Here is a 19111-nt window from a genome sequence, read left to right as displayed (position 1 = left end):
CTCGGTGACCCACTTTACATAAATCACATAAGCCTCTAAGATTGCTAGGGAGTTAAGAAGTTGAACCCAACACTGGGGCGTGCAGAAGACTGAGTCATTCATTTCTGAGGTCAATGAAATTAGTAGTTTTGACTAGTAGTAAAATCTACATCTTTATGACTTGGTCAAAGGTAGGTGCTTTGAAAGACCTCAATTGCAGAAAAGAATTATCAGAGTTTTGCACACAGCTTTTAATGCTAAATGTTGTTACATTGTAGAAACAAGTGCAGTAAGACCGTTTGAATTGTACTGTGTAAACGTAATTCAGTTATCTGTATCAAAAATATTTTTGCAGCATAGGAAATGAGCAGCTTAACACGTGCATGTGGACATACAAGGTGGCAAACTTAATTTTTCAGTACTCTAGTCTGTTTTAAAATTAAGGTAGTTTTTGTTTCTGTCCAAAGAAACTAGATCCTTGTGTATTTCAGACTGGAAAATGTTTTGCAATGGAAATTAGTATGATGAAAATTTGAATAAGGTTGAACCGATGCTTGCTGTTCATATTTGCTTGCTATTATGTAGGCAAGTGCTTCGTAGATTGCTTTCACTAAAGGCTCTACTTTAAATTTAGGCAGATATATTTTTTATTGGTATTGGTTAGGTTCTAGCATTTATGTAGTACACACCAGCCACTAGTGTGGGATTCGCTCATTCAGACTGTCCTAACTGGATACGGTTGAGTGTTTCGAAAGGAGCATGATTGTCATAACTTCACCCACTAGACCAAACTCTTGCCATAGGACATTAGAGAACATGCTTAGCGCAAAATATTTGTTGGAAATATACCTTATGGATGGAATATCTCGTATAGGGCATGCTTTACTGCCCTATGCATTGCAGGTCAAGAAGTGTTTTTTTTTTTTTTCAGATCCGTTCAGGGTTCCTTGAGGTGCAAAAATATTGGTAACGTTTTTCCTGTTTTTGGACCTTCCTGAATTTTAGGTGATTTTAGGTTTTCAGCATGCGCTTCTGATCACATGCACTGCACACAGTTACTATCTGATGTTCAGCATGGGCATTGCAGGCTGTTTTTCTTTGAAGTCAGGTTTTCAATTTTGATATTTTTAATTCTTATACTCACAATGCACCATGTCATGGATTCCACCTTGGATTATTTCTTTTCCATGACATTATTTGTACCCTTCTTGAAGAACCCTTAGGATGTTGTGCTATCGACCAAACATTTTGTATCAACATACCAGAATTATACCCACAACTCACGAACGCATTGACAGTTCAAAGCTTTGGAAAAAAAGAAAAAAACCTGGATCAAATTAATGCGGACAGATCACATTTGGATGATTTGTCGGGTGAAGAGTATGGAGATTACACCTGCCTTGAATTTCTTCCCAGTTGCAATCATAAGTTCTAGTGTTTAGACCAACATTCTACAACCTGTGTCTCCTGAATGACCACAAACAATCGACCTATTTAGCCTGCCAGACCTTTTAGTGTAAAATAAATTAAAAAAAATAAACAATCTTTTACAAGTACCACCTTTACTTAATCTTTTCTCTGAGGATTGACCTCGAATAGAGCCCTGTCTTGCCTCCGAAAAGGCTTAGGCAGTCAGCACTGCTCCTAAGCAGTCTTTAGCCTTGAAAGTGCACCTTGGTTCAGAAAGGGCTGTCGACTTAATCTCAACATCAGGACACTACAACTCAGCCTTGGAACCATGATCAACTTCAAATTAACCCTGAAACAAGCATTATCGTCGGAGCGGAGCAAACCAGGAGAAGAACAGACTAACAAGTAATATTAAAGGATTTAATTTAGGTCAGGAGGAAATGCATATGTTTGAAAAATTAGAGCACTGAGGAGCACCACTAGCCAGGCAGTAATCTCAAGAGGTATAAGAAGTACTGGTTTTGACAAAGTAGACAGTTTAATCCTTTGCTATGAATATCATAACTCTAGAGTCTGGTCAGTGACTGTTAAATGGTCCTGAACTGTTCCTCACACCCTGCTTATAACCTGTAAATACACCTCTTCCAGGGCCCCAAATTTAGACCCTGTAACCATTATCACGAACCCTTAACGTCTCCTTTATCTTGTCACCTTAAGACAATTCCTCAAGTCCTTTAACCCTTCCCTCTGACATGGGGACTCTTAACCCCCTGCCTTCCCTCCTGTTAAGGCCCATTAATCTTTCTCCCTCTTTTTGGGCCTATTAACAGATTCCACCACCTTCCAATCTTCAGGGGCATGAATGGCACTTAACTCCAACTTCTCAACCTTTGACCCCCAAACCTCCCTCCCCCTTCGCATCCCTTATACTCCACATCAAAAAAACAAGGGAAAAATAGTTACTGCTGATGCTGAACAGGATCAGCAAAAAAACAACTGTGTGCACGCTTAAAGCTACAACAGTTAACAGCATGATAGCGTCTGCGTGCCAAGCATGCATCATGACTTTTTCCAAGACTATAAAAACCATCATGGAGCAGTAAATTGAACAAAAATAAAATATGTGCAAAAAAAGCTATTTCATAATAAAAGCCTCCTTGTTGCAGATTACAGCTGCTGTGACCTCATAACAAGTCAAAGTAAAGCCCTGCGGGAGCGGATGCCAAAAGCCGTAGACTAGCAGTAAAAGTAACATGGATAGTGCAAGTGGACAGTTGTTTGGCTTTTTGGCTTGTACCCGTTCAGAAAATCAGAAGGCAAGATTTGTGGCACTTAGACACGAGGAATGGCTTCTTTTTTTTTTTTTTTTTTTTTTAACGCCTTGCTAGATGGTTCTGACCTTTGAAATCAACAAAATGCAGGGGTTGTGGTCTGTATGAGAAATCCTTTGAACACATTGTCTGCACCTAATCATTTTTACTCGAGTAACAAACTTCTGCAGCCTGAATGGAGTAAGCTAGGTATTCACTCACGCTGGCAGGCCATAATTGCCTCTCTTAATCTGGCTAACACTGCACCAAATATCCAGATGGCAAGTTTGTTGCCCTACCCTCCAAAGCCCCTCGGATGCTTGAGGGTTCTGCCAAGTGGTTCTGGTTCTTCCATCCTAGTGGATCCCTCACTGGGTCCCTGATTGTAAAATTGCATTTACTCCTTTCTCAGCTAGTGAACGGTTTAAGTGTTGTACACACTGTTGAGTGGAATACAATTTAGGTTCCAAATTGTGAAACCTTGTTCATTGGATGGTTAAAGCAAGTGCAGTGCACTCCATCGATTGAGCTTTTATGGATTGCTGACTGCAAAGCAAAATAATTCCCTCTGTGCAAGTAGTGGCACTGTTATCCAGAGAGAATGTTAGAAAACTATGTTCCTAGGAAGTGTTTCACAAGCTATAGGTGAGTCGTGTGCAGATAATCGATGGGTCGGAGAAAGTCCAAGCATTAAAGATGTCTTTAAATATCGTATTTATATTGTCACATTTGCTGCGTGTGAAAGACAAGGGTCAAATGTCAGACTGTCTTCTGACAAGTAGCTGCTTATGTTTTTATTATGGTGATGCGCTTTTACAAACACCTCATTTTGCTGTCGGAGAAAGAAAAGCATAGTGAATTATGTGACATTTTTGATGTGCAGTGTGTGAAAGGAAGAGCTGTAGGATGTCATTTTTTTTTCAAACAAAGTAAATATCTGCAAATTAACTGTACACATTTAGCAGTTAGAAAAGCAAAAGTAAAGCACTATTTGTGGTGATTGTGATAAAAAGTTTTATTTAATAGGAACAAAGCAATACACTTAGTCATGCACAAATGTTGAAAATTAATTTAAACCAGACAACCACACTTTCATTTGTGCAATATCGTTTTTAGTAAAACTGTATGTGCCAATGTAGTGACCGTTTCAGTGGAAAATTGTGCTTTCTGTAAATGACAGTGCAGTACAATATGCTTTAGTTACACCCCAAAAATACCCTTGAAGGCCAAGGTGGTTTGCGTAAGTTTGTACTTCTGAAAACTGGGTGGCGTTTTTAAAGTTTAGGAAGCACTGTTCCGGGGGATTAAAAAGAAATAATAAAAATGAATAAGCAAGCAAATGAGATTGATAAACATCTTGTGATGAGCAGTTGACACTCACACCAATGTAAAATACTGAACTATTCCTTCTTTGAAACAGTAAATTGCACTAGGCTCTCTAACGCTTTACATTTGAGAATTGTCATTTGTTGTTTGCCTCTTGTATTTTTATTTGACAAAGTGATAGCACAAATATTTCCCTTCATAAGAGCCCATGATTACATAGCAACAGCAAGTATAACCTAAAATAAAAAAGGAGCCACGCTCAAAACCATTAGATTATGATGAAGTATTATGCATCAACAGTTATGTCTTTAATTTAGCTTTACAGTTTTCAATACCGAATTATGCTGCAATTGAGCTTGTTTTTCTCTTGTTACAGGACGAAACTGGTGCCTATTTAATTGACCGAGATGCTACCTACTTTGGACCTGTGTTGAACTATTTGAGGCATGGAAAGCTAGTTATTAACAAAGATCTAGCGGAAGAAGGTATGCTGAACAATTTGAGCTGCAAATTGTTTTGTTAATACTTTTTTATAATAATTTCTAAATCATTTTATAGTAGTAAATTAAAAATGAGTGCATGACTATTTTTCATTAAAGCTCCTTTATGTAAGTAGATGTTACATTTGGCATTTTCTCCTAAGTTGTTGTGCTAACCCGGGACATCTTGTTTGGGGTCCAGGGCAACAAGTTTTTATGTTTACTTTGTCCTTGAGACAAGTAGGCCTAACCCTCTGCAGCACAAACCCTTTGGCTGCCTGTTTACAGAGAGTGGAACTCTCTGCAGTTGAGGTAATGTGTTTCCAAAAGATAATGCTGTTCGAACTTGTATTTATGGTTCATTATTTGAAAGCCTTCATTATTAGGGTGAGTGCTGTAAATAAATGTTTTAAGGTCACACTTCACTACTGAGGTTGGTTCCAGTACAAAAAAAAAAAATGTATACACATGTTTGAAAACTTTAGGCTATGAGGCTAAGTATAATGCTCCCAGAATGCTCTCTGATTAGATGCAAATGAAGTGTCATTTAGTAAAATGTGTTGATGCATGCTAGTATTTCCCAAAAATATTTCTAATGGAAAATCAGTGTAACCATTTTCAACACTAATATGGGAAGCATGAAAATAAACAAACACTGACAAAGCCAACTGATCTGACATTTTTATAAGTCTTTTAGGTTCATCAATGCGTGTCTTGTTTTGACATGGCTTTTGTAACACTTTATTGATGTGGGAGCTACCAGGCACTCAACATTGTAACAAACACTGGCAAAAAAAAAACAACATTTTTTGAACTCTAAAAGCACACGTTGCCACCAGTGGCATAATAAAGGCCCCGCAGCCGCCCTCCAGGGAGCCCCTTCAGCACAGCACCTGCCCTGAGTGAGTCTGGAGAGGGGGCTCCTCCATGTTCTTTGGAAAGGGGCACCCTCCAGTTTCGTTACGTCACTGATTGCCACTGTAGTTCCTGACACTAAACAAAACTACTTTGTGTGCCAATATGCTCCTTGTGGCAGAGCAAAATGCAATCACTCACAGTAAAGCCAGTCAAAAGACAGAGAAATAGAAGTTTTTATTAAACAAAATGTCTGTTAACACCAGACCTAATTAGGGACCAAGACCCACATGTAGATAGCTTTTTGCATGTCACAAACAGCGACTTTCGCTGTTTGCGACGTGCAAAAAGCACATTGCGATGCACAAACCCAGTTTTGCGATTCAGTAACCTGGTTACCGAATCGCAAAACAGGTTTGCGACTCGCAATTAGGAAGGGGTGTTCCCTTCCTAATTGTGACTCGCAGTGCAATGTAGGATTGTTTTGTGACCGCGAACGCAGGCGCAAATCAATCGCAGTTTGCACCCATTTGAAATGGGTGCTAACTCTTTCGCAAAAGGGAAGGGGTCCCCACGGGACCCCTTCCCCATTGTGAATGTCACTGTAAACATTTTTTCAGAGCAGGCAGTGGTCCTGCGGACCACTGCCTGCTCTAAAAAAAAAAATGAAACGAAAACGTTTAATTTTTCGTTTTTGTAATGCTTCTTGTTTTCCTTTAAGGAAGCAGTCACAGACATGGTGGTCTGCTGTCTCGAGCAGGCCACCATCCCTGTGAGGGCCGCTATTCGCAAGGGGGTCGCAAATTGCGACCCACCTCATGATTATTCACTAGGTGGGTATTTGCGAAGCCCTTGCGAATCACAGATGGTGTCAGGGACACCATCCTACATTCGGGTTTGCGACTCGCTCTGACTCGCAATTTGCGGGTCGCAAAATCTGAACCTACCTACATGTGGCCCCAAATTCTTAAAGAAAGTCACAAAAGTGCACCCATGGTATATGTCGTACCCCTATAAAATATTTGTGAACTGTATTTTAGCATGGGTAAATACGCATGTGTAGATTTGCTCATGTGAAAATCTATTGAACATCTGCAAGTTCATTTTCCCCCCGGCCACTTTCTTCCCAACCCTGGAAGAAGTTCTAATTCTGCCATTGTCAGGAGTAAATGTCCAACCTTTCTTATTATGGGAAAATATTAGAGAGAAGCTGGTGAAAATCTTTAAAACATGCAGGTTAGTAGGTTTGCAGACTCAAAGGCATTCCAGCCCTGGAACTATTGCTTACTGCTTCCTCCAGCCCCAGTATGCAGATCTGCAAAAAGGTAGTAAAATAAGGAAATTGCTACAGTAGGGATTGAAACTGCAAGTATTCAAGCCCTATTATGGTAGTAGCCCTGGCATAATCAAAGAGGCTATTATCAGAGCTCTTACATAATGAGATTGCTGCCATAATTTGTCGCCACACTACATGGCACCAAAGGGACAAGTAGATCGTTTTACAGGACAAGTAGATTTGAGAAGCAAACTGTCCCCTGGACAAGTAGATATTTTAATAAATTCCACACCCCTGTATCGAGCATTTCACTCTAAACTTAAGAAGCACCGTACAAATTCAGTTTGTATGTCCTTTAATTTTAACTTGCTGAATTGGTGAGGCTGATTCCTAGGCGGCTGTTAAGACTGTACTACAATGCAGAACGGACACCAGTAGACCTGGTCTTTCTTTCATTATGGTATTTTGGCATGTAAAAAAAATAATTTCCCTAGTTTTCTTCTATTAGTCAGGTAATGACTGTTAGAACTTAGTGTGGATGCCACGTTCTCTGTAGGCCTCTAACTCAAATGCAGTTGTAAACTTTATTCTTTACTGCATCTGCCATGGCAAACATGGTATTTCCCAAACTTCCTTATGAATGTGTTGCTGCAACACCTAGTTCTTTGTTTATACTGAATCTTTCTAGTCGATGCACAATATCACTTCAGGCTTAAGCAGCTGAGAGCACCATGTGCAAGTCACTAGTCCAATAAAGGTGAAACATAGTAAATGTTTAACACCCTACGAACAGGCTTCCACACCAGTTTCGCCTGAAATTGGCTTTTAACAATCCTAAGCCTCTAGAAGAAATGCCTGGTTCGTGATTTAGGTTTTACATTTTTGCCTTTCTCCCAGCTCTCATGAAGCCATGGGAAAGAACACAGCAAGACAACCATTACATAATTGGAAACCACTGTGTCAAAGCAAGCCCAGGAAAGGATTTTTTAGACAATTTGTTTCTTGGTTAAGACGGGTATAGGAAAGACTTCCAGTATTAGAATAAAAAATGGTATTTATTAAAGTGTTTGGTACGAAAAAGGTTTCAAGAAAGGACCATCCTGGGATGGCCTTGAAAAGGAACAAACTGGAGAGCTATGGAGATTAGGTCACTGGGTGAATATACAAATTAATCTGCCAGACGGCCGTGGCCTGCATGCTTGAAGATGCTGCATTTAGAAAGATGCATAGTCCTTTAATTAGTAGGTGTGCTTGGTCTGTTTGTAAGGGAGTACAGTGTCCTCTGACTTTCACAGGCGCAGAAACTCAATTAAGAACCAACCTTTGAAACATGACAATGCCTTTTCTTATTATTGCGGCAACAGTTTGTCAATATGCCTGGCATCTTGAGCTCCTAGCTTGTTTATTAAAGCACAAGGGGGCACGTCCAGGTACACTTGGAATGTCATCCAAAAAAAATCTCTCTTCTCCAAGTTGCAAATAGTTGTATTTTCACCAATGCCTGCTTGAAGTAGATGACCTGTCTCCTGGACAGCACCTCATGTTAAGGCCTTTGAAACGTTATAGGTATGTCTTCTGAGTATCTTTGACTGGTACAGTGTTCACCTTCTCTTTGAAAACACACTGGGTTTACACCTCATCGTTAGTCATATCCACCCAAAGCAATTAGTTTGTAAGGTTGGTGGGCTGACTGAAGCTCCTTGTCAAGGATGACTCATTGTTAAAGTGACACCAGCAAGACTTGCCCTACGTTTTTCTTTTTATCCTTCAAATGATTAGTGAACCCTACCTAGCCCTACTGCTAGAATATTTATATATTATTATTGGATCCATGATCGATTAAGACTTCTAACTTTCAAGTTCTGTTTCAAGAATATTCCTGAAATAGTCGATCTATTGTATTTTTAGGGGGATTTATTCTTTCTTTCTGGTGTCCTGGATGAGTAATGGTGTGGTGGAAAATTTGGGTCAGTGGGTGCATGCAGTTTGCAGCCACCCTCTTCATGTGAGTCAGGCCCATGTGGTGTTTAATTTTAAGACTCGCGTATCATTGAAGACCTATTGTGCACAACACTACTATACTTATAGGGGACTTTTAGTCAGCAAATTGCTTCTCTTTTCAATCTCTTTTGCTTGCTTCCTATTTGATAGGTATTCTTTGGATGCTTATTTGTCCCTCCTCTGGAGCATAGCTTCTCTACCATCTTTTTAGTTGGGTAACTTGTATCCTCCCAAGGAGTACATCCGAGAACTGTTTCTTTAAGCACCCCATGGAATTATGTCGTCTTTTTCACTCACCCGTGTCCTGGTTCTCAACTTACAGCCTCACCCTTGCTTTGTTTTCTCTACTTCTCTTTCTGCTCCTCTGTAAAAGCACAGCCGCAGGTATATTTTGCATGAACTCGAACTATGCACACAAAGGCACCAACCACAAGGCACATGGGAGAGGCAGCTTCAGCCCTCCCTTCTGTTGAAGATCTTGCTTCTCCTGGGGTTGTCCTGTGCCCTTGTTCCAGTCTGTGGAAAGTAAATAAGACTTGGACAAGCATTTCCCTTTACCTTTTGACACCTATTCATGGCTTTAAACAGCTGTTATGTTCTTACAGCGATTCACCTGTGCTATTTTAAACTGGATCATGTGCAACACACCTTTATACATTCAAAAATATTTGGAAATTAAACAGTTTAGAAAGGTTTAAAACTCAATTTCGTATTCACTTTTTTTGAAAAATCTGTTCAAGAATTTGTAAACATGAGCTGCATCCTCCTGACAAACCAATGTAGTTGATGGATGCTATACGCCATTCTGAAATTTAACACTATTTGTGAGCTAGGGTGCCTAACACCCCTCGCTGAAAGTCCACTGCTCATGACTACACCAAATCACATCGTGCCCGTTAACCTTGATAATGGTGTAAATCAAAATCTACTGACTGGCAGCGTAATTTAAGTATTTTGTTTTTTTGTATGCATGTTTTTCAAGAACCGGTTGATATTGGAACACTAAGGATATAAGCAGTCCCTGGTGAAGGGAGTGGCATAGAGGGAAGGGCTATGACAAAGAAGGGAGAACTTGTCACATTACAGCCCCAGAAGGTGGTGTTAAGTGCAGAGGCCGGCAGAAGGTTGGGCCTTGTGCCAAGTATACCGGCCAAAGGTTGATGCTGGTAGGCTCCTCTTGGGAGTCCACATCAAGTGCGGTGTCTTGCCAAAGCCCTTACCCTACCTGCAGATATCTGTGAGATGCGGAGCAGTTTCTGAGATTTCACTAATGTCAATTGTAATGAATGTGATGTGAGAAATATAATTTTTGACGTCCTCTGTATGATTGTGAGCAGTGCCATGAGGCAGTTTTGGTTGGAAGGCGAACCATAGCTGCTGATTATTTGTGGTTTTTAGGTTGTGAATTCTAAATTTGATGCCTCTTCAGCTGAGGGAGCTTTTATTAAGCAACTTTTAGTTTTAAAATATTTCATTGGCATTTGTAAATGCAGTGCAAAAAGCAAGTGCTAATGTAACCTACATACATCATTACACTATCAGTGACATGAGTGAATATCTCAGTTTCAATACCAGAAGGTGGGAAAGTATTTAACTTGGGTCTTTCAACAGGAATGGTCACATTCTACAGTGTGATCTAGGGTCTTGCACATTTCCCTTCAGTATCCCAAACCTTATTCTAATGTAGTTTCTTTATAGAGCTTTGATCGCTGTTTCGCACACCAGACTTCCTGATTGTATTTAGTGAATGGCCACGTCTTTTGAACAGCAGAAGACTTAGGGCAAACATTCTATATTGCATGTTTTTGTTTTTCCTCAGGATGGGTCGAGGCCAAGCAAAAATTTTTTGTTTAGGTGTATTATGTTTCCAAGTGCCTACCAATCTTTCCTCTGTTCTGTACAACACTACACCTCTATATTATATGTACTCCATTTGCTTTCCGATACTAGCATCTCAGGTGTTCTCTAAACACTGTTATATATGTTGTAGGTTTATCCAGAAAGCCTTAAATGTGTCGGAGGTTGCCTGTCTCGCTAACAAAAGAAAATGTCTCCCTCAGACTCCCATCTGTTCTCTGCGTACTACAAAAGTATGAAGTTTTGCCTTCAAATGTCGTCCCTTCTCTCATATTCATTATCACTCCTGCCTGCTGACTTGTACTCCCGATAGTTTACAGACGTTTCAGACTCCCACACTTTTTTGTGGAAAGCACAAAAACGTAAGCTAGTAGGGAAACCAAATAAGAAAACGCTGTCTTCCCTGTGTGGTGAATGAACGCATGGTTCTTGCAACACAAACCTCATGTCCAGCAATTGAAACAAGCACTCCAGGAATATTTTGCCCTCAACAGGGGTTCGGTTCCCTCACTGGGAATCCTTTGTGCTGCGAGCACAGCAGTGATGCAGGGGGCAGGTTAAGCCATGTACTGTATTTGTATGTTCCTAGTTGCAATATTGTAGTCCAATTGGGGCAAAGTCATGATACCCCACAATAATCATCTAAGAAGATTATTGTGAGGTATCATGACTCAAGCTCTTCTTGCATCTCACAATACCAGTGTTTTTATTTAACACTTCATAGTGGTTCCACATAACCATCTAAGAAGATTGTGAGTTATCATGACTTTGCCCCAATTGGTCTACAATATTGCAACTAGGAACGTATGAATACAGTGCATGGCTTTTCTTGAACTAGGATTAACATGGGAAACTACGGCGTTAATAACACCTGGGTATCAGCTTGTCATACAAAAGACCATTACATCAACTTGAACCTGTGTTGCATAGATGAAATATATGAATGACTAAAATGTTGATCAAAACTGCCATTAACCATGAGGCACTAGAAATACAACAATTAGTGCTGTTCTGCCTACGCCCATCAGGGAAAACTGAATTAAATAAGGTTTGTCACTCCAAAAATGAGCCAGTGCGCCCACATCCGAGAATAGATACATTAAAATTTACACATAAAAGGGGAAGCGTGCCCCATATGGAGTGATCGTCCATCTGTCTTTCGGACGCATTTGGGTATTGTCTGCATGTCTGAGCCTCCACACAGTTGGTGCACTAACCTAATTATCTGTGCATGGATCTGCTGTCTTAACACACAAGGCTGTGGCCTCACCCCATCCACCTGCTTCACAATTATTTTTGTTCAATTTACTCCCACCAGGACTCCACATTGCTCTGTTTACTTCCCCACCCACGCCCATGTTGCTTTTGCCTTTATATTGCTTCCACTCACATTGCTTCCATCCCAGCTTAAAACATTCTTTTTTTCTTTTTAGTTATTGATCAAATTGGGACCAGTCACAGACAAAAAGTCACGTAAACAGCCTTTTTTTTTATTTTTTTAAATTCTATACAGCATCATGGGTGGCTAATACCATTGACGACCTCGATAGGCAAGGCATATTGGCTGTGCCAGGACCAATTTCTAAATCCGCCTTTAAGGCCTCACCTATGTCTCTGATAAAAGCAAGATGTTTTTTGGAACTCTAGCTCTTCTTGCATCTCACGTTACCATTGTTTTTATTTAACACTTAGTAGTGGTTCCACAGAAGCACAACTTTACAATCTTAAATTCATCAAAGCACTAATAAATCATATTACCAATTAATGATACAAAACTGAGATCCAAAACACAAATTTAGAAATGTCATAACACTATATAACAATCTAGTTTATCCTTGATGTTTTTAATAAGTGCAGATAGACCTTTGACGCTTAATTCTGACACATGCACTAACCTCTAAAATTTCAGCATAAAACACATTGACTCGTTATGAATTCATAATATTTTAAAAAATACATATAAACCTTCAGCAATAAATTTAGCCTTCTATTAAAAACGGTTTTTGAAATGTACCAATGAGTCATTTTTAAATCTCCCAGTTTCCATATTTACTTAAAAAAAACAAAAAACAAAAAAAAGTAAAGTAACTTTTTAACCTGGAACAAGCATTTACTGATGGTTGATACATAAGAGAAGGCCTTGGGTGTTTCACAGGCACACTTTATTAATGTTTACCGAATACAATTTTGCTCTTGTTCCCTAAACCTAGACTAAAGAACAGTACATGGACCATGTCTTGCAGTATGGCATTGCAAAATTGACAACTTAACCTTGACCACCTACTATTCACCCACGTGTTGACTCCGGAAGTGACCCAGTTTTATACTTGATATAAATATCCTCCTCGTTTGCTCCTAATTAAGATTGCATTACACTACAGCTAGAAAATAAATTGCAGTTCGCCTACAGTGCTCTGGATCACTTTGATACCTTTTCAGTTTCAATTCCTTCTGATTAAAAGACCAATTTAATTGTTTCTTGAAAGACTTAATTGCTAAGGAGGTTAAAATATTTTTGAAAGTAAAATCCTTATGAGAATTGTGCATAAAACCTGCAGAAAAGGCTATAGGCATTTTTTAAAGTTTGACCGCACAATGTATAATTAAGGCTCATTAAGGCCAATTCCAAGCAAATCTCTAAGTCAACTGCCACAACTCTAGGTAGGATTTCCATGATGTAGGTTCAGGGCAGGGATTAAGTGGAATTCTGCTCCATATATTGCCACTGATGCACCATTCACTACTTAGACCTGTAGTAGAGAGGGGATATCTCTACCCCCAATGGAGTTGAAAAAAGAAAAAAAATAATTCTTAAGGCTAAGCCCTATTACAGTTGTTTTGGTAATCTGGCCCTTAACATGATTCAACCGGGTTAAATTATTTGAAATGTTCAGCCCTAATGGTTCTAGCCCTTCAAAACGTCCAATTTAGAACCATTATAGATTCACTGATTTCAAAATTTCAAACCCAAGGCACCCATAATCATATTTTTTTTGTGTCTCTAGTTTCCATTAAATTTATTTCCTGAAATGCCTGCGAGTACTTCTAGCTGACTTTGAGGGCCAGTTGAGGCAAAGGACATCAACATTAAGTCCTCAACATACATTAACAATTAAATTGGTTTGATTCCCAGCTTCGGAAGATGTGCAATCACCTTTTTAATCTTTTCGTGGAAATCTGCCAAATACAGTGAAAATGACAAAGGAGACAACAGTCACCCCGTTTCAGACCATTTAAAAAAGTATATTGTAACCCAGAGCCTAATAAAACCTTTAACAAATTCAGAGTACAAATCAATCAATGGTTGAAATAAAGTACTGGGACTCAATTTTTTGATATTTTTATTCTCATACCGGTCAGCCATCTCTGCTTTTCTTAAACACACATGTTCCTAAACACCTGTCACATACATCAGCATGTTAATACTGTTGTTCTTGTGCTTAGTTTTTTGTCTGGCAGTGATTCAGCCACTGCTACAAAAAATTTGCCATGAAAAATTTGGCATGAGGTTTTTTCTGCCATAGCCAAACACGTAAAGACTGCAAAGCAGACATGTTCTTAATATTTTTTCAATAATTTACAATTTTGTTTGCAATGAAGTTGCCTCAGTGCTAGATTTTTCAGACTCCTTGTGAAAAGGGTCCTTAAATCCGAAAAGTGATTTGTACCTTAAATTCTGAGGTTGAACAATTATTTTTGTACCCTGATAAACCTTTCTTTTCATTTGTTCATTAAACGTTTTTTGACGATTATCAAAAACGTGTGTGTGTGTGTGTGTGTGTGTGTGTGTGTGTGTATATATATATATATATATATATATCTATCTTGTATATAGTATACTTGTGCACCCCCCCCCCCCGAGTCATTGCTTAAAGCTGGGGACCTAATCTGTTAAGATTATTTAATTTTCTAAGCAGTCGCGGTCCCCCTAAGGAGGCTTTTTGGACCCCCCCAGGCGAACTACTGCTGCAGTCCATAGGTTATGGGTGGTATCATGAAGCATTGCATTATACAGAGACATGTTGAGCATCCACTGGGATTTCCCAGTATACTTTCTGCAACCCTATGAAGTTTGGCAGAGCACATTCTATCTCTTAACCCCACACTGTTTTATATGTAGAGTTTATTTTCCTACTGTTTAGGTTGTGCTACACCGTTGCATTATAGGGGTAGCATGCATGAAGTGTGCCATGTTTGCTCAGTTATAATATACTTTAGTGACATTCTACTTTAAAACCTTTTTCTGCATGTGAATGCTGAGCAATACATTTTCAACGAGTTGGGGGGCGGGGGGGTGAGCAGTGTGCAGTGATCACTGTGGGTATTTTCTATTGTTCCAAATAGTTTCATCTAACTAATTATATTGTCTTACTTTTCCCTAGGAGTGCTGGAAGAAGCTGAATTTTATAATATTACATCATTAATAAAATTGGTGAAGGACCGGATAAGAGAGAGAGATTGCAAAACGTCACAGGTTAGAGTCTGTTTAGTGCATACGTTAAACTTTAATTCATAGGCTTGACTATGTTCTTAGTGTGGGGGTCAGGCTACTTTAAACACCTTGTGTAAATTCGGTTTAGTGTTTTGTCAGTCTAATTCAGTAAGTGTTGGTGTTTGTAGTCTAGATTTCTGTGCTTCATGGCATAATTGATTTTTATTTTTGTAAGTGGTGGTTCTACATTTGTTCTGCACATTTTCTTGTGCATCAAGTTCAAATGTAAAGGTGACTTTTTATGTAGTTTGATCTGACCCATGAAATTGAGAGATATACCCAGTGCTAAACTCTATGCACTTGTTTCTAGACCAAATACTTTGTGATTTCTTTTTTTTGTTGAAGGTACTTAAATAAAAAACAAATGCGGGTTTTGAGTTGCATAGATTGAAAGAGGGAGAAATGACTTAGTTGGATGAGGATGTTACTGCTCCATGTGTTGGTGGTAGTACACAATTTTGCATTGCGAATCTTTCTTGATACACATGCTCTGCATTATTCTGCTATCTAGTGTCTGGCATTTTTCCCACTTTCTTGTTTATTTGAAAGCATCAAGGTCCTCGACTGTGATGCCAATAATATGTATGGAGCATGCATTGTTCAGGTTCCACCCTAGATGCTGCCAGGCGTTGGCGCAGAGGAATAGTTGCAATCGCCAAGTCTGCAACTAGTGCCTGCCACTCGGAGGACTGTCACCTGTGATCAATGTCGGTTAAAGACTTTTAAAGCAAGGCAGAAGTGTGCACACTACGTCATGGTGCAGATGAAGAAACAGTCCTCCCCTTCACCCCCCCCCCCCTACCACGACCCCCCCCCCCCCCCCCCCCCCCCCTCCCCTCCACTGTGGATTAGACCTACAGGGACAACCATGTCAAAATGCACAACAGCTGGACTCTGATGCAGAGAGAAGGAAGGCACAGAGGATGCCATCGCAGAAAGATGCTGAGTAGACTGCATTTTATTCTTCATCGCTCATGCTCACACTGGGAAGCCGAGAGACAATCCGCTAGCAAATTCCTAGCTCCTGGTACATGCTCAATATGGTAATCATATACTAGCAATCTGTATTGCCACTTTGCCAGTCTAGGAGTAGCATGTTGCCCTCCTTTTGTAGAAAATAATATCACTAAGGGTTTGTGATCCATCCGAACTGTAAATTGCTTGCCCCACAGATAAGCCTTAAAATGCATAATACCCCAGCAGCAAACAAGGGCTTCTGTCTCTTGCACAGCGAGAGGCAAATACAATCACTTCATCCTTACCTAGTTTCCACTGCATTAAAACAGCACCTAATCCCTTTTGACTGGCATCCGTCATGATATGGTTTCATCTTTTGGGCCGAATGGTTTTAACGGAATAGTCTGAGCTGCTACTTTTATTAATTGAAATTCTTGTTCACAATTCAAACTAACATTTAAAAAAAAAAAGATTCTTTATATTATGACTTTTCAGCACAGTTACGAATAAATCTACTTTAGAATTCTAACAGCCCCATAAGACCTCACTGGATCCATGTTTTCTGGAGTTTGGAAATCCTCTATCGCCTTAACCAAACTAGCCTTAGGTTCTACTACATGCTCTGATATTTTGTACCCCAAATCATTTACATGTTACATTAAATTTTCATTTGTTTGCACTGTGACCCCTTTTTCTTATTTAAAATAGATAACGCTTGTCTCAATCTCATCATGTTGTTGTTTCTGATTCTTTCCAAAAATTAACATCCTGGAACGCCACAATTCTATCAGTATCATTAAACAAATTATCCACCACCCTCTGGAACACAGAATAGGCTGAAGCCAGACCAAACAGCATGCGTTTAAATTGGAACAAACCTTCAGGTGTGATGAACGCAGTTAGGTGCCTATACTCCGGGTGTAAACTAAGCAGATGGTATGCAGAAGCCATATCCAACAAGCTATCTACTGGCTTCTTTCAAAGTAGATAACATCTCTGTAATGTTAGGTAAGGGATGGCAGTCAATCCAGATTTGCCTGTTCAAATCGCGCAAGTCAACACACATGCAAAAATTCCATTAGCCTTACGAGCTAAAACGATTGGAGCACCCCAATCAGAAGATTCTTCTTTCTATTACTCCTTGTTCACAGACTTTATCTAGCTCCTTCCTTAACTCCACTGGTAAAGCTAAAGGAACTCTTCGCACCTTATGTAGTTTTGGAGTAGCATCTTCCCTCAACTTGATTTTGTGAGAAAAACCTTTGAATTTCCCAAGTCCTTCCTGAAACACTTCCAAATACTCCTCTTTCCATGGATTGTTTTTAATGGAAAGCACACATTTATTATCCTTGCTTAAAATTACCTGTGCAGGGTTGTTAGGATCAACTAAACTCCCTATGTTCTTTTGATCATTCCACTCCAACAAACACGTGTCACCCTTTGCAACATACACAACTCCTTTCGCAGTACTGCCTTATATTGAATTCTGCTTCATATTCACCCAAAACTTCTATTTTTTTTCCTCCATAATGTACAGGTTTTATGCAAGAATCCTTGAGACAAATGTGATTGAACACACCCAGCAAGGTGTAATGGTGAACCTGAATTGGCCATTACTCACACCCTTCCTGTTTATTTGTCAGTTACAAAAAGTTCTCTTGGCTTTGTTGGACATTACACCACATACATTCTCCTCCTGTGATCCACACAAGTCAGTGATGGTCAGAATTTAATCTTAGTCACTGGTTGTTGCGTCATTACCATTTGTTCGGTCCTTGATTACTGCTAGAACTTTACTAGATGCAATTTTTGCCTGTAGACCTACATAGTCTGGTAAAATGTCCTTTTTCCACACACTTGGAACACTTCCTATCCATTTGCATTGCCTAAATGGGACATTCTACCACACCTATAACACTCTAATTTCCTGAAATTCTCTTTTTTGGATACAGTTTTAGATATTGCTTTCCCTTTACGTTTTATCTTCCCTTTCACGAATGACTGAATATTTTCCATGTACACAGTTGTGTTCTATTCTAGAAGCAATTTCAACTGCTTTCTCAAGAATTCAATTTAGAGAGGACAACAGTGCTGCTTGCACCTTTTTACTGTTTGTTTTCTCAACTGGTTCATCATGTATCATTTAGTCCTCGCACGCTTTAAACTCTCACCTAAATGCTAATATTCTCAAGGCATCCATGAAATTTGCAACGGGTTCACCAGATATTTGAGCTCTTGTAAAACTTATGCCTCTCCGTTATGATATTTTTGCAAGCTTTAAACCTAGATTTTGGAGATTTAATGGCAGAAGCATATTTTTCAATTCCTCCATCTCCTTCACCTTCTCCTAATTGAATTACTTCCTGAGGTATGTTTTTAAAATCTTTCGACCTTCAGATCCCAAACAATGCTGAAGAACGGCATTTTTAAAAGAAATTGTAAAGGAAGCTCCATCTAAGGCATCAGGATAAGCTTCAAAGCCTTCTTTCTAGAACTCCCAATCTGCTTCAGAAGAAGCAGGATCCGGACTAAAAACAGGTGGTGTAATTATTGAATGATGCATGACTTATAGCTATGATTATTATGTTATTTAAGTAGAGCTGCAAGTCACTGTTCAGTTACAATACTTAATGCAGTTTTATGACCGCCTTAATTTCTTCCGCCACTTCTGTAACACGTCCTGTACATTTTCATGTGCAAGTTACTGTCTGAAACGATGATTTCCGCTTGGCGTGAGTCTCCAATAGCAAAAGAAGATGCTGGTACTTAGAAACTGTGAGGCACTAGTGACACGCAGACTATTAACAGAGGTGCTGGTATCAGAGTTAAACACCAGAGAAGGATTACTTTCATTACCTGGTAACAACATACTAAGATGTTGTCGTGGCTTGGTTACGTGATTTCGTCGACCATGCCGAAGAGCCTTGCCTCACGCGTGCCTTTGTGCTGTGCACGAAGAGTTTAATTGTACACAGGGCTTGAGACTCAGCTCGCGCACAGGAGTTTCCTACAAATCACGATACCTGCAGCGCACGCAGGATCCCAAGCGCACCCACCCAACTCAGCTCTCCAGTCGATTCAGACACACCTCAGTGATTTGGAAAAGATCAATCCTACCTCAAGACTCTGAGGCTATTAGGCTCCGGCGAACGCTGCCACAGTATCAGCA

The 19111-nt window shown here is 39.6% G+C and overlaps 1 protein-coding gene across 2 annotated transcripts in view; it reads left to right on the top strand.

Annotated features, from left to right (window-relative positions):
• LOC138261172 (BTB/POZ domain-containing protein KCTD5) overlaps positions 1 to 19111 on the top strand; it is a 195054-nt gene that overhangs the window by 42456 nt on the left and 133487 nt on the right. For both annotated transcript variants that reach the window (XM_069209884.1, XM_069209885.1), the window contains exons 2-3: positions 4402 to 4510; positions 14876 to 14967. In XM_069209884.1, coding sequence (XP_069065985.1) covers positions 4402 to 4510; positions 14876 to 14967 — 201 coding nt within the window. The remainder of the gene's footprint in view (positions 1 to 4401; positions 4511 to 14875; positions 14968 to 19111) is intronic.

Source organism: Pleurodeles waltl, chromosome 10 (assembly GCF_031143425.1).
Source record: "Pleurodeles waltl isolate 20211129_DDA chromosome 10, aPleWal1.hap1.20221129, whole genome shotgun sequence".
In the NCBI taxonomy this organism is placed as follows: domain Eukaryota; kingdom Metazoa; phylum Chordata; class Amphibia; order Caudata; family Salamandridae; genus Pleurodeles; species Pleurodeles waltl.
The sequence above is the reverse complement of the archived record's forward strand: the minus strand, read 5'-3'. Positions and strand labels throughout refer to the sequence as shown.